General features: G+C 44.8%; 1 protein-coding gene across 1 annotated transcript in view; it reads left to right on the forward strand.

The window, feature by feature from the left end:
- ITIH6 (inter-alpha-trypsin inhibitor heavy chain family member 6) overlaps window positions 1-18,333 on the forward strand; it is a gene marked incomplete at its 5' end in the record, with an annotated part of 29,796 nt that extends 11,463 nt beyond the window's left edge. The window contains 8 exons of the mRNA XM_081125800.1: window positions 2,974-3,090; window positions 8,996-9,167; window positions 9,891-11,960; window positions 13,774-13,866; window positions 14,895-14,930; window positions 15,114-15,227; window positions 16,167-16,544; window positions 17,451-18,333. Of these exons, the coding sequence (XP_080981926.1) occupies window positions 2,974-3,090; window positions 8,996-9,167; window positions 9,891-11,960; window positions 13,774-13,866; window positions 14,895-14,930; window positions 15,114-15,227; window positions 16,167-16,544; window positions 17,451-17,662 (3,192 nt within the window). The 3' untranslated portion in view covers window positions 17,663-18,333. The remainder of the gene's footprint in view (window positions 1-2,973; window positions 3,091-8,995; window positions 9,168-9,890; window positions 11,961-13,773; window positions 13,867-14,894; window positions 14,931-15,113; window positions 15,228-16,166; window positions 16,545-17,450) is intronic.
- Between the last annotated feature and the right edge of the window lie 4,902 nt (window positions 18,334-23,235).

The raw sequence follows: 23,235 nt of genomic DNA on the forward strand, positions 1-23,235 counted from the left end.
TGTCTCTGGGTGGAAACACACAGAGTCAATACTGACACGAGATGAGAAGTGATCTTTCAGTGACAACGTGAGTTAGGATGGAAGCCATCGTGAGGAGACCAGGTGGTCGGGGAAGGCTCCCGGAGGAAGTAAAGACTGACCTGGTCTCTAAGAATGTAAAGAAGTGTACCATGTTGGGAGGGGGCCTGTGAGAGAGCAAAGGCATTCTAGCAAACTGAAGGCTGCGTGACACAAAGAAGGGAGCCTGCAAATATCCAGGGGTGTGTCTGGAACTACAAGTGGGTTGGAGTTTCTGGAGCATGGATTTCAGGGGCAAGAAATGGTAAGAGATGAGACCGAAGGCTGCGAGTGCTGCACAGGCATGATAAAGAACATGCCATTGTCTTGAGAGGCTCAGGGAACCAAGAGGGGGAATGACATTATGAGGTTTGTGTGTAGAAAGGCCAGATGGAGCAGGAGCTGCAAAGGTGTATGGATGGAAGGGGCCACAATAGGAGCAGGGAAACATGAGAGAAAGAAGTCCTGAATTTGGGCTGTGTAAGTTTGGGATGAAGAGGAGGGGTGGACCTGAGATACCCAGCAGATGAAACCCAGAGGAGCTGGTGGCTGGTCAAATGTGGGAAGGAGGGGCACAGGAGGATTGAGGAGTGACCCTCAGGTCTGTATCTGGAGTGACCATGTGAACGACGGTGCCTTAAATGACAAAGGCACGCAAGGGCAGGATGGGGTGGGGGACAGAAAATGAACTTATAGTTTGGGCAGGATCCACTGGAGACATCTTCAGGCATCTAAGGGAACAGGTCCAATCGTGAGTGGGTATGCAGTTGTAGAGGGGGAAGAGTGGAACACATTGGACCGGTGAAAGAGATGTGAAGTCATCAGTGGAGATTGGGCAGTTGAAACCAAGAGAGCTGGCCAGATGACCCAGGGAGAATGTGTAGAGCCAGAAGAGCAGATCCAGGATGGCAGTTGCTAAGGCTGAGATTCCCATGCAAGCAGCTATTGAACTCAGCCCTCAGGCTGTCCAGCCCCACCAACTGCCAACAGGCGGCTCAGAGCTCTAAATTCCCACCACTTTCCTCCATTGTGTTACACAAACATAATCATTTTCAGGCATGCCATGAGTGGAAAGTACTGGAAGCACTGCTTAAAGGACAGGGGAAGAAAAGGCAGCTCAAGAAAGAGACTGAAGCAGGTGGGCCAGAGAGCTGGTAGGAAAATAAGGAGAGTTCACCATCTCAGCATCCCAGGGGAAAAGGTTCTTGAAGAAATCAGAACCAAGAATCAACTGTGAAATTTATAAGCAGGTGCAGTTGGATGAAAACTGAAATATACCTGCTGAGTTTGGAAACCTCCTAGTCATTGTTGCCTTTAGTGAGGAAAGGGTCATTGTGTGGCGGATGTGGGACCCAGTCTGTGGCGGGCGGAGGAGTGAAGTGGAGATGAGAAGACCCTTGCAGGTTCCGATACCATTACCGTGGCATGCTACAGGGGGGAGAAGCTGGCTTGAAGTGTGGATGGGATTTGGATCAATGGGGTTTGTCTGAGTGGATGGAAAACACAGAATTTGTTTTTTATTCTAAAGAAGACCTTGTGGGGTACGTGGGTTGGGCTGGAGAGCAGGGACCTGAGTGGTAGAGGAGGTGCTAGAGGTTAGGAGTCCATGGAGTCTGGGGTGGAATGCTTTTGCCTTTCAGTAGAGTGAAGAGGTGTGAGCAAGGGTAGGGTTGGCAGTCAAAGTAACCTGGCTTGGAGTCCTTAATTTTCTTCATGAGGAAGGGAGGGAGACATTCCCTAAGAGGGGAAGGGCATGACAGCTGAGGTGTGAGAGGCTGGTGACCTGGGTCATGCCTCTGGCTTATAGGATTGAGGTGTGGAGCCACTGGTGAGCCTGGGACCAGGGAGAGGTGGGTATGGGATTTTCCCAGAAGCTCTCACTTACCCAGGGAGGGGAGGAACAGAGGAGGACTGCCGGCCTCTGCCCTTGGCTTGGGCAGTTGCAGGGTGGTTGACCCAGGCCTTTGGGACCTGCCGTGGAGAGCCAGGAAAAAGTGGAGGCAGAGCCTGCACATGCACTTGTGAATGAACTCAAAGGCTGGGGTGGAGGCAAAGACCAAGCTGCTCCTCCATGTCTTCTGAGATCCCCTGAGAGAGGAGATGGTGTGTCCAGCCTTGTGATCAGAGAGCCTGAATGGCAGTGAGGAGAACAAGCTGTTTATCCGAGGGCAGAGCCAGCTTCAGGCTACTGGGCAGCTCAGACCCTCAGCAAGCTCATACTTTTCTAGGCTGAGCTGACACTGGTCCTGGGGGCCCCCACACCTCCCCCCTCTCCTTCCCTCTGCTGTCCCAGCCCCCAGGCTCTGTGGAGGGAGACATGGAGTAGGGGGAGGGGGTAGCAGCCAATCACAGCCCCCACAGCCTTAGGCATCTGCACCTGGTCTAACCAATCCCCTCTGAACAAACAGCTCACTCAGCCTCTGCTCCCTCCTCCTCTCCCTGCTCTGCCCAGCAACAGCAGGAAGGAGGTTTAAGGAGGAGAGGGAGGCCCTGCAAACTCCCAGCCCCTGGCAGCAATGGAGCTGGGCCCCAGGCTCACTTTATAGAGAGAGGTTAAAACAATAGTTACAGTTCCTGGAGCCCAGGCAAAATGTCCCCAGGGGCCCTCAAGACTGTGCAAGCCCAGCTCTCATGGACAGGAACTCACATTTTACAGAGATCCTGCTCCTTGGAGCCCTGGGCCGAAAGCCAGTCTCCACAGTTCTGGGGCAGGTCCTAGACTGACAGTCTAAACAGAAGAGATACAGTTCTGGTGGGGGAGATGGACACTGAAGAAACAATGGCACAAATGCCTATTTAACTAGAAACAGTGATAAGGCCTAGGAAGGAAAAGAGCTGTTTGTTATGTAGGAGAATATGAGGGGACTGGTTTAGAGCAGCTTTCACAGTTCTTGTGGTTTCACTTCTTTTGTCCAGATTTACGACGGCTATTTTATTCATTACTTTGCCCCCAGAGGCCTTCCACCTGTTGAGAAAAACGTGGTGTTTGTTATTGACGTGAGCGGCTCCATGTTTGGTACCAAGATGAAGCAGGTAATAAGACACCTGGGGACCTCTCAGACCTCCTCTTTTTAAGTCTTAGCAAGTAGACATTGCTGAAACATTGGTTCCCTGGGGCTGGCGCCCCTACCATTCCATCACCCTTGGATCGTATAGGCCTGGGTCTACTTTAGGGCCCTGGTACCTTAAGTAATCAGGAACCATGCAGACCTGGAGCTACATAATTTGAGGCACACTGAAACACTGGACTATGGGGCCTGAACCGTTGAAACCCCGCACCACAAAACTCCTGGGCTGGTAAGGTCCCAGAATCGTAGAGTCTTTGACCTAGAGTACTCTGGTATCATAACACCCGAATCAAAAAATAAATGAAACCTTTGTCATTTTAGACTATGAACATTTCCAAGGCTTCAGGTTTTCTTTATTTTTTACTTCATAGCCAGAAAAATACAGTGTGCTAGCATTATAGTGCTTAGAAATCATAGAGTCTTGCATCCAGCTAGACTTTAATCTTGTAGCCCTTCTACCAGAGCACCCTTGAATCAGAGCGGTAGGCCAAAAAGATTTTGACTTTAAAGCCTGAATCCTTAATGTTCTGGAAGCAGTATTTATAACCACAGTACTCTGGGACTCTAGAATTATAAGAGTCAAGTGTTCTGGGACAGTATAGCCTTTATACGTAGTTGTTCTGAACCACAAAGCCCATGGTACCTGAGGCTAACCTACTTCTGTTTTACCGAAGTGTAGCCACACTTGAGGACCCTAAATATTGAAAATTGTCTCCCTTTAGCCTTCATTGTAGAAGATAAGATATATGCAACTGCAATCCTTTCTAGCCTTGCCTTTTCTCCTAAGGAGGCAGAAAGCTGAGGAGAACTTGTGAAGATCTTATTCCAGCAACACAGATGCCCTAAAAGAGTGAGACCTAATGATAAAACTGCGATGCTTCCCTTCCCCAACCCGTTACCACCGCCATCTACAAGTCTTGTGTATAACAATAGTGGTTTCAGCTGAAAGAACTGGAAGGCTAGACACTATTTATGAAAGAATCTCTAGGGATACACAAGACAAACAGAGGACATAAAAACAAGGACTCCATAAGAAATTTTAGGTTCTGACACCTGCACTTGTAGCAATCAGCAAACACAATTTAACTTCTCGCCAAATAAACATAAGACCTCACATTATAGTCCTATGTCAGTACCTTTTACCTGATACATCATATCTGACTTTCAGCAAAAACTTACAAGACATGCTAAAAGGAAAAAACACAATCTGAAGAGATAAATCAACATTAGAACTAGACGTGTTGAAATGATCAGAAGCGAAAATTTTAAGTAATTCACTAATATGCCAAGGGCTCTAATGCAGAAAGTGGACAATGTAGAAGAACAAATGGGCAATGTAAACAAAGATAGATACCCTAAGAAAGTAAAAAGAAAATGCAAGAAATATAAACTACTCCAACAGGAATACAGAATGCCTTTGATGGGCTCATTAGGAACCCAAACATGGAATCAATGAGCTTGAAGATATATCAGTAGGAGCTTCCCAACCTGAAAAGCAAAGAGAAATAAAATGGGGGGAAATCCTTCAGAATATCCAATAATTGTGCACAATTACAGAAGTGTAACATATGTGGAATGGAAATAACAGAAGGAGAAAAAAAGAAAGTAACAGAAGAATGGTTGAAGGAATAATAGATGTAAATTTTCCAAAATAAATGCCAACCACCAAACCATAGGTCCAAGAAAGTAAGAGAACCCTAAGCACGAGAAATCCAAATAATCCACAGATAGGCGCATCCTACTCAAACTGCAGAAAATCAAAGACAAAAAAGGAAATCTTAACTCTGTTCTAAGAAAGCCTGTATTGTGGAGACTTAGTGCAGTGCTCATGTAAATTCTAATAAACAAATGGTTTTTGCAGCCAAAAAAAAAGAAAAAGAAAATCTTTTTTAAAAAGCTAATAGGAGCCCGGCCGGGCATGGCTCAGTGGTTGAGCATTGACCTAGGATCTAGGCGATCGGGGTTCGATTCCCGGTCAGGGCACATGCCCAGATTGCGGGCTGGGCAGCCAATCAATGACTTCCTCATCATTGATGTTTCTATCTCTCTCTTCCCCTCCTTTCCTCACTCTGAAATCAATAAAGATATTTTAAAAAAAAAAAGCTAATAGGAAATAACACCTTACTTATGGAGGAACAAGGATGAGAATTACATCAGACTTCTCTTGAGAAACCATGCAAGCAAAAAGAATGTGGAGTGAAATGTGTAAAGTGTTAAAAGAAAAAACCCACTAGCCTAGAATTTTGTGTACAGCATCATTGTCCTTCCAATGTGAAGGAAATAAAGACTTTATCAGCCAAACAAAAATTGAAGGAATTGTTACTAGTAGACCTGCCTCAAACAGGTAAATATTCAAAGAAGTTCTTCAGAGAGAAGAAAAATAGTATAATTCAGACACTTGGATCTACATAAAGAAAGGAAGAGTGTTAGAGAAGGAATAGATGAATAAATAAGTAAGATAAAATATTTTACATTTTAATTAATTTATCTAACAGAAAATAGTTTGTTCAAAATAATAATAACAATAATGTATTCAGGAAATATAGCTTAATAATAAGTGAAATTAATAACAGCAATGTTATAAGGGACAGCAGGGAAGAATTGGGACTCCTGTTGGAAGGTGCAGATGCTCCTCAACTTATAATGGGGCTATGTATCCAATAAACCCATCATAAGTTGAAAATATCATAAGTCGAAAATGCATTTAATATACCTAACCTACCAAACATCATAGTCTACCTTAAATGTACTGAAAGTACTTACATGAGCCTATAGTTGGGCAATTATCTTGAATTTCATCTCAAGAGTAATTGCCTTTTTCTTTTTTTTCTCACCAGAAACAGGTGACATAGATTGACGTTTTGTGACATGATGGGATGTGAAAACACAACACACAACATCCAAAAATATTGGTAATACAGTACACTGTGGAGTATCTGTTGCTTACCCTCATGATTGTGTGGCTGACTAGGAACTGTGGCTCACTGCCACTGCCTAGCATCACAAGAAAGTATTGGTCTTCATATTGCTAGTCCAAGAAAAAATCAAAATTCAAAGTACAGTTTCTACTGAATGAGTATCCCTTTTACACCATCATAAAGTTGAAAAATCATAAGTTGAACCATCTTAAGTCAGGGACTGTCTGTACTTACACTACACATGAAGCTCTATAGTGTTATTTGAAAGTGGATTTGCATTAGTTGTAAAGGCATATTGCAGACTCTAGGTTAACTACTAAGGAAAAAAATTAAAACATAATGGACATGCTAAAAGATAAGAGTAAATGGGATCATATAAAACAATTGAAATCAGAGAAAGTAGCAAAAGAGTGGATAATAATAATAATAGGGCAGCAAATAGAAAACAGTTTAAAATATGGCAATTATTAATCTAACTATATTAATAATCACTTTAACTATGAATAGTCTAAATACACCAATTAAAAGACAAAGATTGTCAACATTGATTTAAAAACAAAACAAAAACAAACAAATAAAAAACAAGATTTAACTATATGTTGCCTATAAGAAACCCATTTTTAAATATAAAGACACAGATAGATTAAAAGTAATAGATATGATGGAAAAAAGATGTTCCATGCTAACACTAATCAAAGCTGGAGCAGCTGTATTAATTTCAAACAAAATAGACTTCAGAGCAAACATATCATCAGGGATTAAGAGGTACATTATATAATAAAAAGGATCAATTCTCCAAGAAAACATAGCAATCCTTAATGTGTATGTACCTAACAATAAAGTGTCAAAATACACGAGGCAAAAACTGATGAAATTACAAAGAGAAATGGATGAACCCACTATTATAGTTAGAGACTTCAACTGTCTTCTATCAGAAATGGACAGATCCAGCAGGCAGAAAATCAGTAAGGACATAGTTGAACTGAACAACACCATCAATCAATTGGATTTAATTGACATCTACACAATACTTCATCCAACAACAGCACAATACACATTCATCTCAAGCTCACATGGAACATTTGCCTAAATAGGCTATATCATGGGCCATAAAACACACCTTAACAAATTTAAAAGAATATAAATCATATAAAGTATGTTCACAAGCCAAATGAAATTAAACTAGAAATAAATAACAGAAAGATAGAGGAAATCTCAAAATAATAAAAGATTAAACAACATACTTCTAAAAACATAATCTATCCCTGGCTAACAAGAGCATCTCAGGAAAAGCCATCCTCTATGTCTTAGCTGTTTCAATAAAAACAGTATTATGGTGTTCAGCTCCCTATCCCAGATGTGTGACCTATCCCCTGAGTTCATTCTATGGCAGGAAAGACTGATTCACTTAGGAACATTCAAGCTTTCTTCTGTCAGTTTAAGATATAGAAAAAGGTGGGCCACAAGTGTCCTTCCTGTGGTTTCTGGAATTCATAAAGGGTTGAAGGTATAATATTGTGCTTAACATCACTGGATTTAACACCTCCAAAATGTGAAATTGAGTCCCTGGTCCATCAACGATTAGCATGTAACCTTAAGCAAGTCACTCCACCCCTCTGAGCCTCAGTGTCATCACCTGTAAAATGGGAATATTAGTATCTTCTTCGTTGTGTTGCTGTGAGGATTAAATGAGCTGATGCACCTAAAGTATTTCTCACAGTCCCTGGAAAATAGAAGCATCCTATAAATGGTACCTAATACTAGAACCTACACACCTTATTTACTGAACCTCCTTCCTGTATGCCTTGCCCTATGCTAAGTACTGTCATGGAGAAGGGAGCCAGGAGGAAGAAGCATTCTAAGCCCTGTTCTCAGAGGGCTCAATATCTGGATGGAGAATGAAAATATTCTGCATAAGACAGCCAATAAACAGTCTGGGAAAAAGAATGTCTGGGTGTGAAGGGCATGGGTCAGAATAGGCAATCAAGGAAGAGCTGCCCAGAGAAGGAACAGTGAAACTATGAATAAGTAAAAGGGAAGAGGGAAGGTCTACTATCTAAAGGACACAACAAGAGGAATAGTTGTGGAGACAAAATAGAATTTGGGCTATCTGGGGACTGGTGAAAAGACCGGCCTGGAAGAAACAGAGAGTGAGGTAGAACAGATTGGATGGCCCTGCTTGTGTGGCTAAATGGTTGAGCATTGACCTAGGATCCAGAAGATCGAGGTTTGATTCCCGGTGAGGGTACAAGTCTGGATTGTGTGCTCGATCCCCAGCAGGGGGCGTGCAGGAGGCAGCCGATCAATGTTTCTCTCTCATTGATGTTTCTCTCTCTCTCCCTCTCCCTTCCTCACTCTGAAATAAATAAAAATATTTTTTTAAAAAGAAGAACAGATTACACGGAACAGAACCAAGCATGCACAGTCATTGAAAGACAGTTATAAAGACCTGGAATCATAAAGGTCTTAAATTTTAGAGTCCTGGAATCATTGAATCCTGGGTCATGGGGTCCAGAAACCATAGAACACATGAATCTTAGCTCTCCAAAAGCATAGAGCTTGAACCTTCCAGACCACCACTGTCCAAGAGAACTTTCTGGATGATGGAAATGTTTTAAAATTCTGAGGTTTCCAATACAATAACCACTGGCCACTTGAAATGTGGCTACTGCAAGTGAAGAAACAGAATTTTTAAATTTTTATTTGCTTTTAAATAAGTTACGTTTACATTTTAAAAAGCTCCATGTGGTTAGACGCTACCATTGGACAGTGGTGTTCTGGGCTTTGGGCCATAGAGCCTATAGAGCATCTTGACCTGAGAATCCCACACTTACAGAGTGTTGGAATCAGAGAGTCTTAGACCTTAGTACCTTGTATAGAAAGAGCCTTTCAGTCTTGAGCAAGACCTCAAGTCTTAGTCCATCTCTTTTTCACTTTATCCATATCCTACAGACTAAAAAGGCCATGAATGTGATTCTTGGTGACCTGCGGGCCAACGACTACTTCAACATCATCTCCTTTTCTGACACGGTTAGTGTCTGGAAAGCTGGAGGCTCCATCCAGGCCACCATCCAGAATGTACACAATGCCAAGGACTACCTGGGTCACTTGGAAGCTGATGGTTGTAAGTATTAGACCTACCCACCCAAATGGGCAGGCTGTGGTGATGTGGGAAATTCTTAAAATGCTTTCTTCATTCTCTCATCCACCTCACCTCTCACAATGCCTGGAATATCTCTGTTACATTTTACACAAATATGTGCCTCTGTGTTCCTTTTCCTAGTGGAAAAAGCACAGCTGATTCTTCATGTATTTTAGGGTGCATTCCCCCTTTGGACCTGAGTTTCCTCCTCTTTAAAGCACGTAAAAGAATTTGCTAAGACTTTTTAAAAAAATCAATAATCTAGATATTTATTTTCAAGCATTTGAGCAAGTTGCTGCCCTGATTCTGGCTTTTGATTAATTGTTTCTCAGACAATTACTAATGTCTCCCCACCACCATCACTTCCTCTCAACTCAGCCCTTTCTTTCCCTGTAGCATGGAGGTGTGGGGTGCTATCCTTGAGAAGCTGCCAATCTGACTAGAGAAGGAGACATTCCCTCCTAGAAACAGGCAAAGCACAGTCTGAGTTAGAGAGTGAGAAAATCTAAGGACATGTGGGTCCCAATGACAGATCTCAGGGAGCCTGTGTGGGATTGGGGACTTGGGAAGGATAAACAGCATAAAAAATGTGAGCAAAGATCAGGTGATATGACAGCCTGGGAGGTTGGTGAGGTGTCCAGTGTGTCTGAAATGGGGGTAGAAGTAATTAGAAAAAAATGGTCTCACAGTCTGCTCCCCAATTAGGGACCGACATCAACACAGCTCTGCTGGCAGCTGCTTCAGTGCTGAACCATAGCAACCAGGAGCCTGGGAGGGGCTCCAGTGTGGGGAGGATCCCTCTCATCATCTTCCTGACAGATGGGGAGCCCACAGCCGGCGTGACGACTCCCAGTGTGATCCTCTCCAATGTCCGTCAGGCACTGGACAACAGGGTGTCCCTTTTCAGCTTGGCCTTTGGGGATGATGCTGACTTTCCACTGCTACGTCGCCTGTCCCTGGAGAATCGAGGAGCAGCCCGGCGCATATACGAAGACACTGATGCAGCTCTACAGCTACAGGGCCTCTATGAGGAGATCTCCATGCCTCTGCTGGCAGATGTGCGTCTCGACTACCTGGGCGGCTTGGTTGGGGCCTCCCCTTGGGCCCTTTTCCCCAACTACTTTGGTGGCTCAGAGCTGGTGGTAGCAGGCCTGGTGCAGCCAGGTGAGCAAGAACTGGGCATCCACCTGGCAGCCCGTGGCCCCAAAGGCCAGCTTCTCGTGGCCCGCCATAGTGAGGTGGCCACCAACAATAGCCAGAAGGCCTTTGGTTGTCCAGGTGAGCCAGCCCCCAATGTAGCCCACTTCATCCGACGCCTCTGGGCCTATGTCACCATTAGAGAACTCCTGGAGGCACGCTTCTTAGCCCGTGACACCACCACTCGACACCTGTTGGCTGCCAAAGTCCTCAATCTGTCCCTTGAATACAACTTTGTCACACCTCTGACTTCACTGGTCATGGTGCAGCCCAAGGAAGCCAGTGAGAAAGCCAGGAGACAGACTTCCACCACAGCTGGACCAAGTACCATCATGCCTTCATCCACCAGCAGGCATGGCCTAGGGGCAGGCACAGCCCGGCCTGCCTTGGTGCCCAAGGTCTCTCCCAAATCAAGGCTCGCAAACCCAAAGTTCTACTTATCCTCTACTACTCCTGCCTCTACAAAGAAGATGACCAGTTCCAGGGAATTAGAGCCACTGGGTCAGAGCCCTAGTACGCTATCCACCCCAGCACACCCAAGGACCAAAATTCCAGGAAAACACGATTCTGGCACCATGGCTAAGCCAACTCTCAGGACAAAACCTGCTGCCCTTGTGCCTTCAAATTCTGGTGCCTTATTGCTTCTGAAGCCCAGCACCCCATCTCACCAAAATCCTGGGACCCTATTACCTATAATTTCCGAGACACAAGTCCCACCTTTGAATTCTGGCTCCCTACTCCAGTCCAAAGTTGGCACTATGAAACATGTCACTCCACTGCATTCCAAACCTGGCACTCCATCACAACCTAAACTGAATGCCACATCACATCCCCAGCCTGGGGTACTCACATCACAGTCACCTAAAAATCTGCCACAGCCCAAGCCTGGAGTCGCCACACTTCAGATCCCCAAATACCCACCACACACCAGACCAAGGGTTCCTGTTCCCAAGATCCCAAACAGCCTGTCGCACCCTAGACCTGGAATCCTCTTACCCAAGACCCATAAAGTCCCATCACCTCTTAAACCTAGTGTCTCACCTCATCAAACTTCCCCAAGCTTATCATTTTCTAAAGCTAGCATACCAGTCCCCAATAAACCCAAAACGCCATTACCCTTCAGGCCTGCCAGACCCAGGCCCCCACCTCCTCGGAGCCTAAGCACAGTCCCAAGCACAATCTCAAATCCCACAAGTCCCAATAGTAACATGACTGCCTCTGTCCTTGGAGAACCCCTCCCTACCCCCTTTCTTCCCACCCTGCCCTCTCTGCTGCCCCCTGGAAGGCTCTGGCATCGGCATGACCTGCTGTCAGTGCCCCAAAGCACAAAGGAAATTCTGGGACAGTCTGTGTCAGGAGTCTCAACAATAGGTCTACCCAACAGCTCCAGGCCTATGCCAGAAGGCAGCCCCCCAAACCTGCCAGTCTTGCTGCCTTCTAGCACCCTCCCCGAGGCAGTCAGCCTGCTCATTGTCCCTGAGGAGCTAGAGCTGCTGTCTGAATCAATGGTGGAGTCCAAGTTTGTGGAGTCCTTGAACCCACCGGCTTTCTATACCTTCCTCACTCCTGATGAAAATGGTGAGTACCATGAGCAAGAGGACAAGACGTGAGAGGGAGGTATGAATGGAGAGTAGCAGGAACTGGGAGTATGTGACACTTGTGCAGATTCCAATGATAGTACAGCTGCTTCATTGCTTGCTTGCTTGCTTGCTTACTTTGAAACTTTGAACCAGATACTTAACTTCTCTGGGCCTCAGTACACAGGCACAGAATCAGAGGCCCTGGGAGAGAAGGGCTCTTAAGACTGAAGAGGCTGAACAGAAACACCTGGCCCAGCTGTGGCTTTGACTTTTGCTTTGTTGGAAAAGGGAACTGCTAGTGCTTTCCAAACAGGAGAGGGATGTGGAGTTATAAATGGGAACATCACTGTGCAAGGCATGTCTGGTTGGTTCTTTTGTGGTCTGTGAACAACACTGTTTAATAAAAGGGGTATAAAAATTAGGGAAGATAACGACAGTTATCTTTCAATTTCCCAGAGACTGTGAAATAATAACACAACATTTTTGAGCTCTTCCTACATGCAGGTGCTGCTGTACTTTAGCCCCACACTTAACCCTCATAGGAAATTACTAGTATCTTCATTTTACACATGTGGAAACTGAAGCAGAGAAGCGCTGTAACTGGCTCCATGTCACATGGCTAGTAGGAGATTTGGGCTTAGATCATCTGGTCCCAGACTGAATATGCTTCACCACTCCATTATTCTGCTTTCCTGAGAGGAGTCATACTTCCTGGGTGACCTTATAGGGCAGGATTAGAATCAGTTGGGTGTGCAGGAAGTCACAGAGATACAAATTTGGGCATGACATCTTTGACATGCTGCTCTCCCTCACTCCCCCTTGCCAATAGCCCATCCATCTTCAGTTCCTGACAATGTTACTTCTAATATATTTGCCAGTGCATCCACTTCTCACCACCCCAACTATCACTATTGTAGGACAGAATACCATTGTGTTTCACTGTTCCAACCTCCTCACTGGTCTCCCTGCTCTCTTTAGAGAACCACTTGAGCATTCTTCCACTCCAGCCAATCAGATCTTTTAAAAACAGATGTTACTTTATTTCCCTTCCCTGCTTAACCCCCTAAGGTTTTTACCTTCATACCTAGAATGAAGTCCAAAGTCTTATTTATGGCCTACAAGGCCCTTCATGACCTTCTCTCTACCCCATACCTCTCTGACCTCACCTTCTCCCACTCATTTTGTGAACTCTAGCCCCACTGGCCTGCTCTCTGTTCCTCCAATGGGCCCTGCTCCCACTCCCACCTCTACTCAGGTACCTCTTTTGAAGCTGTTCCCCCAGCTTGGCAATCTCTCTGACCACCTTGCCCTGTCCCCTTCCTACCACCCTCATCTTTTCTGTTGTCACTCACACTCCAGCTCTGACTTAGATCTCAGCTCAGATGCCTTTTCCATTCATCCCACTACCCCAGATTATATCAAGTATCTGTTAACTCCCTCAATCACTCTATTATTTTTTCTTATAGCATTTATCACCATTGGTAATTATTTCATTCATGTCTGCCTCCCTGACTAAAATATGAACTTCATCAGGTCAAAAATCATGACTACCTCTCTCACCACTATATCCTTGATACCTAAACAGTCCCTGAATGAATTAAGTGCTATGAGGAAGAATTTTAAACATAACTGAGCTTGAAAGACTACTATGCTGTGGAGAGTATAAGGTTCCAGTCTTGGCAATATGCCAGTCAAATTGGAAGCCAATGAGGACACTCCTGGTCAGAAAAAAAGTGTCCCCTCTGGTAGGTCCAGGGCATCTTTGCCCTGAGAGTGTGAATGATTCCTTTTATTTCTTTTGCTCTTGGCAGGAAATCCACATTGGGAAGGCAATTCTGAAGAGATCCTGGGAGCAGCTGGAGGCAGCATGGAATCTCAGGGAAGGTCTGCAGGGCTAGCAAAAGGTGAACAAGGAGCTCCGCTGACAAAGATCCCTAAGCTTTCATTTCCATTCCATTAGAATTCTCATAGGTAATGTGTGAGTCCAGAGGAGAGGCAATGTATTAGTTTGCCATTGCTGCATAACAAATTACCACAAACTTAGTAGCTTCAAGCAACACCCTTTAATTATCTCCCAGTTCTATATGTTAGAAGTCTGGGCACAAGTTAGTTGGATTCTCTGCTTAGGGTCTCAGAAGATTGAAATAAAGGAGTCTGTCAGATTAAGTACTCATCCTCTTCCATGTGCATTCAGGTTGCCCGCAAAATTCAGTTCGTTCTGTGCATAGGATCCTTATCTGCTTGCTGGCTATTGGCTGGAAGTCACTCTCAGCTTCTAGAGGCCACCTGGGCCACTTTCAGGTCCTAGAGGTCCTCTACATTCTTTGACACATGACCTTCTCCATCTTTAAAGACAGCTATGAAGAATCTCTTTCATGTAAAATCCTTCTCACACTTCAAATCTCTCTAACTTCTCTGACCCAGATTTAAAGGGCTCATATTATCAGGTCAGGTCCACCTGGATAATCTCCCTGTTTTAAGGTCAACTGCACCACATACCATAACTTAGTTATGGGAGTAATATCTCATCATATCACAGTCCTGGAGATTTTACAGGGTGTGTAAAACCTTAGAATTTCTACCTACCACAGGCAGAAAGTAGGAGAAAAAGCATTTGAGTTGGCCAGGAAAGATAACTAGAAATTGACCCTTGGTAGCTAAGGAAAAGAAAACATTCCAGGTGGCAGGAAAACAGAAGCTATGGGTCACTAGCAGAAGGCAGGGTATACGTAAGACTAGTTCAGTTAAGCTGGAGCATAAACAGAAGACTGGAAAGCTAGGCAGGGGCTAGATTCCAGAAAAGATTTCAGTGCTGAGCTCAGGAATTTAGCCCATATTTGAGAGGAGGTGACTGAGAGGCCAGGGTGTCCCAAAGCTCCTGGGAATGTGATAGATCAGTCCCTTATCAACACAGTCCCCCTCTCTTTTGCAGGCATGTTACCAAGCATCTTCACCTTCTCATCCTCAGGTAAGCCAGCCACCATCACTATGCTGTTTGAGTATAGGACAGCTTGTGCACCAAAACAGGGCTGGGCTCTCTCTCTCGGGAAATGGACATGGCCTCCTACATTCCTCTCCTCTCCCTTGCCCTCTCCTCTTCTCCCATTACTTTTAGGGCCATAACTTCAGAATTTCATCTCCTGCCTTTCAGTGGATGGTGACCCTCACTTTGTGATCCACATCCCACACTCAGAAGAGAGAATCTGCTTCACACTGGATGGGCGCCCAGGGGACCTGCTACAGCTCATAGACGACCAAAAGGCAGGTGAGAGCCCCAAGGACTCCACTCCACATAACACCACAGCCAGATATACTTATGTCAATACCCCCAGACATTTGTGGACTAATCCTCACAAACACACAGCAGTGCAACTCACTAATCACAAGTAAACACCCAGACACATGAAAACACACATGACTATACTCTAACACCAAGATACTCACAGATATATACACATACCAGGGCACATAGTAAACTCACATGAACACACACTCAGACACACATATTTTGACACCCTCCATACCCCACAGTAACATACAAATATGTACCCAGGTCCAAATTGACATACAATACATACCCAGATATACACAATGACACAAATATCAACACACTCAGACGTACATACACTGATACCCCAGATTCATCCCAATACTCAGGAATTCAACACATACAAGCACACATACTCTGCTACTCTAGACATATGAAACACACCAATGCACTCAAATACTTACCACGACACACCCAGATACACATCAGTATCTACCAAAACACAACCAGACACACACAACATAAACTATTCACCAAGACATATAACACCAACATATCCAGAGACACACATAAACACACAACCAAAAAATATACACTTTAACATAGCACCTTCCCCAAATATGCAGATGCACTGATAGGCCCAGAGATACCCATGTAAACATAACCAAACACACAAATTTACACACTCAGATGCAAACACATGCATGCAAACAGCCCCACTGGGGTGAGCATGTGCAACCTACATTTATGCCCACACATTGCCCAGGAAAGAACAGCTGGATGGGTTGTGGTAGAAGCATTTTCCCCAGGAACTAGCTCTCTAACCACAAATCTGCACCCTGGGCCCTGAGACCTCATCTCTCTCTGTGTTGTGGGTGACCAAATAAATGACTGTTTGAAAGACCATGCTCCACGCACTGACTCTTCTCCCTCCAGGGCTGCATGTGCATGGACAGTTGCTTGGGGCACCACCGAGGCCAGGCCACAAGAACCAGATCCGCACCTACTTTCAGATCATCACAGTCACCACAGACAAACCCCAGGCCTACACTATTAACATCACTCGCAGTTCCATATCTGTGCGAGGCGAAGGTACCTTGCTTCTGTCCTGGGACCAGCCTGCCCTGCTGAAGAGGTCCCAGCTGGAGCTCCATGTGGCTGCTGCAGCCCGCCTCACCCTCCGCCTTGGACCCCATCTCGAGTTCCTAATCCTCCGGCACCGCTATAAGCACCCCAGCACCCTACAACTACCACATCTGGGCTTCTATGTGGTCAATGGCTCGGGCCTTAGCCCCTTGGCCAGTGGCCTGCTGGGTAAGTGCTACTGAGGCTGAGAGGGTCCAGGGAACACCAGTCCCAAGAGAGACTCTACCAGGGTGAAAGGCCAGTGAGTACCCAGCACCCAGACCCCCCAACCACAAAAAGGAACAGAGCCAAGGTCTGCCTTGGGGAGCTCCTGGCCTGGGGAGAATATAGACCCAGACATCAATAGTGATCTCAGGAGCTATCAGTACTTGATATAAAGTGGCCCAGGGCACTGGTGGAACCCAGGGTGGGGCACCTCACTCAGCTCAAGAAAAATCTCCTGGAGAAGAGAGACCCACAATCTGAAAGGCTGGCCAAAAGTGGTAGAAGAAAGGCGTGGAGGTTAGAGGAGCTGGAGCTGGAGTGGTTGGAGCAGAATGCCCAGACAAGGAATTTGGATTTATCCTGAAGACAGTGGAGAGCCATGAACAGTTATAAGCAGGGGAAAGATACAGTCAGATATGAGTATAACAAAGATCTTTTGGAGACTTCCGTGAAGGGGGACTGCAGAAAGTCAGGCTATATGTCAGGATACATTGGCAGAGCCTGAGCAGAGGCCCATACCGAAGAGTTTGCGCAGTGATGGTGGGTTGGACAGATAGTCTTACTTCCTCTGGGCCTCCCCACTCGTCTCCTGTCCTTCCTTCCAATCTGCCCTGTCATTGCCTCCAAGTCTGACTGCTCCCCTTCTGCAGCCATCTCATCAACCTTGATACACTCCTTCCATGATACACTCTTGTCCCATTTGGCTCCTCCACATTTCCCACAATGCCCAGCCTCTTTTTTCCTCCAGACCACTGCTGCACCTCACCCCTCCCTCTTTTCCTTCTAGATTTCCTGCTTTAAGATCTTCTCAGAGTTTTCAATGGAGACTCAAGCCACTACCTTGACTGGTGCTGCATCTTTCTCCCTCAGGGCAGTTCCAGCATGCAGACATCCAACTGGTAGCAGGGACTACAGGGCCATGCCTGCGGAGGCAGCAAGGCCCAGATGTGCCTGTGGTTCTAGGCAAGAAGCTACTAAAGGACTCACCAAGGCTGCTGCCCCGTTGGTCCTCCTGTTGGCTGGTGAACCGCTCTCATGTACAACAGCTGCTGGGACACCCCTACCTTGCCTATGTCCTGTGATCGCCCCTGAACCCCAATGCCAGGAAACCTGAGTTAGGAGATCCAGAGGCCAGGGTATGGAGTGAGCCAGGAACAAAGACCTAGGAACATGAAAATACACACAGAGAAACGCTCTCACACATGCACTAAAAGACACATATACAAAGACATACAAACACACACAGACATGTGTACATATGGACATAGAGACTTAGGGATTCCTGCCTCCTCACAGTTCTTCTTGTCTCCAGTATCCACTCTCTTCAATCCATGCTTCATACCAACTTTAGAGGTGACTTTCTTAAATCTGACTGAGTCACTGGCCCTACTCACAATCTTCTCTGGCTCCCATGGAGTATTTAAGGCTCTTGGAGTTCCCCTAACAAATCATGCTCTCTCCCATCACTGGGCCTTTGCCTGTGTTTTTCCTTCTGCATGAGATCCTGTTCCTTGGCTTTATGTAGGTGGATTTTACACATCCTTCAACTCTTGGTTGTCATCTTCTCTAGAAGGCCTTCCCTGACCCCACTCCTAGGTAGAATTCAGTCCTCGTCTGTGTTCTCATAGCTCACCCCGTCCCATCCAAGCTCACAACATTTATCATACTATGAGTAATTATCTGTTTACTTGTCTGGATCCCTGACTTAGACTGTGAGCTCTTTGAGGGCAAGGACCTTTTCTGAATCATCTATGTATCCTCAGTGCCTGACACATAATAGGTGCTTAGTAAATATTTGCTAAATGAATGAATGAACAAAAAGAGAACCAATGATACAGCAGTAAACACACACATATACATACTCACAACCAAAGACACAGGATCACAACAAGGACACAGATGTGAATGGGGAAACAGTGTGATAGAGACATTCAGAAACACAAGGCTTAAGGATCTCAAAACCAAGACAATAAACATAGGGAAATAGAGGCATACAAAGAGGAGGACAAGGAGCCAGAGTGACAGCATCAGGGACATAAACCCAGAGTTCTCTTGCTATACCTAAGTAACCTCATTTTGAGGTACATTTTGAGATACTGTCCCTATCACAGATAAAGAGGCAGAGAGACAAAAACAAGATCACCAGGGATAAGCACACAATAACTATTGTGAAGAAATTAAAACATAACAACATACAAACTAAGAAATAGATATGCACAGAGATCCAGACACAGGAGCAGAGGGATCAAGACACAGTGACACAAAGACACAAGGACACAGAGGTAACCAGGGAGACATTGGTCAAGACCATAGTCCAAGACACCGAGGATAGAGAAGTAGAAACACGGAGACACACTGTCATGCTGACTTGCATATATGGGTTGTAGATGAGAGGAGAACACAGAGACATGGGGCCAGAGACCTATAAGTATGTAGAAACGGACATTACACAGACCTATATGTGGTGACAAAGACCCAAGGACACAGTCACATGCAGAGGAACACACTAAGAGTGAGACAGGAGTGCAAACTTATATATTCAGAAATTCAGTGACAAAGACATGGGGATGCACACACATGAACAGTGACAAAAACCAGCAAAGAGATAAGGATCAGACCAGGTAACAGAGATATAAGGGCAGGCAAGTGAATTCCAGGTAATAATGGGGACATTGTGACACAGTGACAAGGACAGGAATTTAGAGACAAAGGTCCTAGAACAAGTACAAATGGGGATGTGTATCCACAAATACAGTCATATGGATACAAACTAGACATAAGAACAGAAACACAGGGACACATCTGGTAAGATCAAGACAGGAACAAAGAAACCTAGACACATAGAAACAGACACACAGAACATAAGCAAATGGGCAGAGACACAGTGACAAGAATATCTATCCAGAGAGACAGGGATGCAAAAAGACACAGAATCAAGATATACCTGGGCACACCCAGAAATAGACACGCAAACAGACAACCAAGGCCACAAATGAAAATGAAGGGATGGGGACAGTGAATCAGACCCAGGGACACAGAGACAGTGGCTTGAAAATAAGAAGACATGGATCCAAACACCAGACACAAACAGAGGGATGGGGACAGAGATGGTGAGTCAGTTCAAAACAAAACCAGGGACAGAGCAAGACAAAAAAAGAAACAGATGCAGAGAGACACACTGACCAACAGACCCATAGAAACAAGAACACAGAGAACAAGACAACTTAAGACACAACATAAAGAAATAATAATACAAAGACACTTTCAAAAGCTAGGGAAACTAAATGGAGAAGTGGGATAAATACCAAATCACAGACATGGAGAAGAGCAAAGTCCCAGAAATGTACTGAGTCACAGAGATGTCAGGGACTCACCAACAAAGGGCATATGCAGATTCATGAACACAGATGCTGGAATACAGAGGCTCCGAGAAAGATGCCCAAACACAGGAATACAGAGACTCCGGGATACACTTAAACTGGATCACTGAGGTTCAGGGATATGCAAAGACTTGGGGAAATACAGACATAAGAACACGCAGACACTGGAACACAGAGGCTCATGGGCACCCAGACACAGATGCACAGATGTTGGATCACATGCAAATACACAGGGACATGTAAAGATTCAGGGATGTGCCAATTGAGGAATGTACAATGACTCAAGGCCACATAAATACTCAGAAACATGCAAAAATTCAAGGACATTTAAAGTATCAAAAACTCAGCGATGCACAAAAAGGGATGCACAAACACTTGAACACAAAGGCTCATTGGATGCCCAGACACTGAGACACAGAGATCCATGGGCACACTGAGACACGGAGACAAAGACACTAGATTGCAGAGGTTCAGGATGTGCAAACACTCAAGTACATTCAAGGACAAGATGCACAGGCACTAAAACACAGAGATCAGGGCCACACTGAGATAAAGACATAGAAGCGGGGTAATACAAACAGAGACTCAGGGACACCCAGAGACAGGGATATATAGACACTGAGTCACATAGATTAATAGGATGTACAGCACAGGGATGCTTAAAGAATGGGACACAGAAACTCACAGACTTATGGGGGGACCAAGGACATGCAGATACTGGATCACAATAAACAACGGAAACTGCAGACACCAGAACACAGACATTGGGACACGGAAACCTTGGGAAACTGAAATATGCAGGCACTGGAACACAACCCAAAACTTGGTACACACAGCCATTCAGAAACAGGCAACCACTAACATCCACAGAGACACTGACACATGCAAACACTTAACACACATGGACATTAGAACAGACATCAGAACACAGAGGGATGCTCGTGCACAGAGATGATGGAACCAGATATTGCTACACAGGTACTGGTACATACAGACACTGGGATACACAGAGAGACAGATAGAACCTATGACACACACACACATACACACACTGGTTTACACACCACTGGGACACAAGGAGACTGGGGTACAGAGACTGAAGCACACAAAAACGAAACTCAAAAACATACAGTAATATGCCAACACTGGGAAACATAGACAATAGCATACAGTCACTGAGGCACACTTTGACTCACAAGCAGTGGAACAAGCAAACAATGAAATATACAGACACGGGGCTACAGATACTGAGGTCCACAGAAACACTGAAACTAAGAGACACTTGCAACATGCAAATGGTCACTGGGGTACACAAATGCTAGGACATATAGAAACTGAGGAACACAGATATTGGGATGTATACAGACACCAAGACACACACAGACACTAGAACACACAGTCATTAGGACATAAACAGGTAATAGGATACCCAGGCATTAGAATACAGAGAGGCTGTGACCTACATTACAGATACTAGGAAATATACAGACACTGTGACTCACAGTCATTTCAACTGGTGAACAGTGAGGGTAGAGTTAGAAATTGGGACTTACAGATAGTGAGGTTCAAATACACTGGGATACATAAACATTGAGAAACACAGACACTTGGGTATATAGACACTGGAACAAAGCCCCTGAAAAACATAGACACTTGGAGGTACAGAGACGCCGGGGGATACAGTCACTGAGACACTCGGGCACTGGGAAACAAGGTGCACAGACACTAATACAAATAACCACTGGGACATACAAACACTGGGACACACAGATACTGACACATACATATGTTGTACACAGATAATGGAACACACAAACACTTGGGTCCTCAGAAACTGGGACATACAGACACTGAAAAACACAGATACTAGTAGCAAACACTTAACAGATACTGGGACACACAAACACTGGAATATACAGACACTGGGATATAGTTTCTGAGGCACACAGAAACACTGGACTAGGGTGGTGACAATGAGTTAGAGAGATGAGGGCAGACTGCAGAGATAATAAAGATGTAGAAGGGAGAAATTATGACAACTGGTTTAATTGCAGGTGAGATAGAAAAAGGAGTCTAGCATGACTTCCATGTTTATTTCTAGCTTGGACAACTGGCTGAATGATGCAGCCATTTTTAAGATGAGGGAACATAGGAAAAGAGGTAGACTTTGGTGGAGAGCCTATGTTAGTTTAAGGTGTCTGTAAACTTCCCAAATATTTATTCATTAATTAACCTCACCTCTTTTTCCAAATGTCTTGAGATTTCATAGATCTCTTTGTTAGGATGATTTTGGTTACAAGCAATAGGAAATCCAACTCAACTTGCCTTAATAAAGGAAATTTATTGGCTCATATAACTGAAAACAAATTCAGAAGTAGGGTGGATTTCAGATGAATGCTGAATTAGTTCAGCTGCTCAATGATGTCACCAAGGCAACATCCAGCTTCTTTCTATCTCTCCACTCTGCCTTCCATAGACTCACTCTATCCTAAGCTTGGCTCCCCTAATCGCAGCAGCAACAATCACCAAACAAAAGTCCTGAGCTTCACTCTAACTTGGATACGTATCCACTTTAGAACCAATCATTGTGTTCTGGGATATAGGGTTGTGTTCCCTGGCTTAAGCCAAATCTGGGCCCATTCTTAGATGTAAGGGTTGGGTCAGCCCCACAAGGCTACATGGCTGATGCATATTAGGTTAGGGGTGAAATGGATGCAGGGTAAAGCACCAATCAAGTCACTACATTAGAACAAATGGTATAGCTATAATAAACACTGTAAACCAGGTCAAAGGAATACGTACCCAGTAGAAATTGTACCAGAAGACCTATGCAGGATAAAGCTACTGCAATGCAGGCAAAAAAACCTAGAGCTTTCTAGAAACCATGACACAAAATGACAAGACAGTGGTGAACTCTGAAGGTGATCAGCATGTAGCTGCTTCCTCACAGTAGCAAATGACTGCTGTCCTAACACTCACAATCCTCTCTATCTTTTATGTAAGTCAGGTAGAATCAACAATTTGGCAGTGCTGCTATTAACAGAGGATAAAAGTGAGGCCAAGAGGGTGTGCATGATTTACCTGAAGGACAAACCAAGTCAATGGCAGAGCCAGGACTAAAACCCCCAATGTGTCTTAGCTGTAAGCAATAGAAATAAACTCTGGCAGATTTAAGTAGAAAGGAATTTGTTAAACAAGTGTTAAATAACACAGATTCTGAGAGAGCTGAAAAACCAGATACAGAGACAACAGAGCCAGAAATGATGCCCAGAATA

This window comes from Miniopterus schreibersii (genome assembly GCF_964146895.1).
Source record: "Miniopterus schreibersii genome assembly, chromosome: X".
In the NCBI taxonomy this organism is placed as follows: domain Eukaryota; kingdom Metazoa; phylum Chordata; class Mammalia; order Chiroptera; family Miniopteridae; genus Miniopterus; species Miniopterus schreibersii.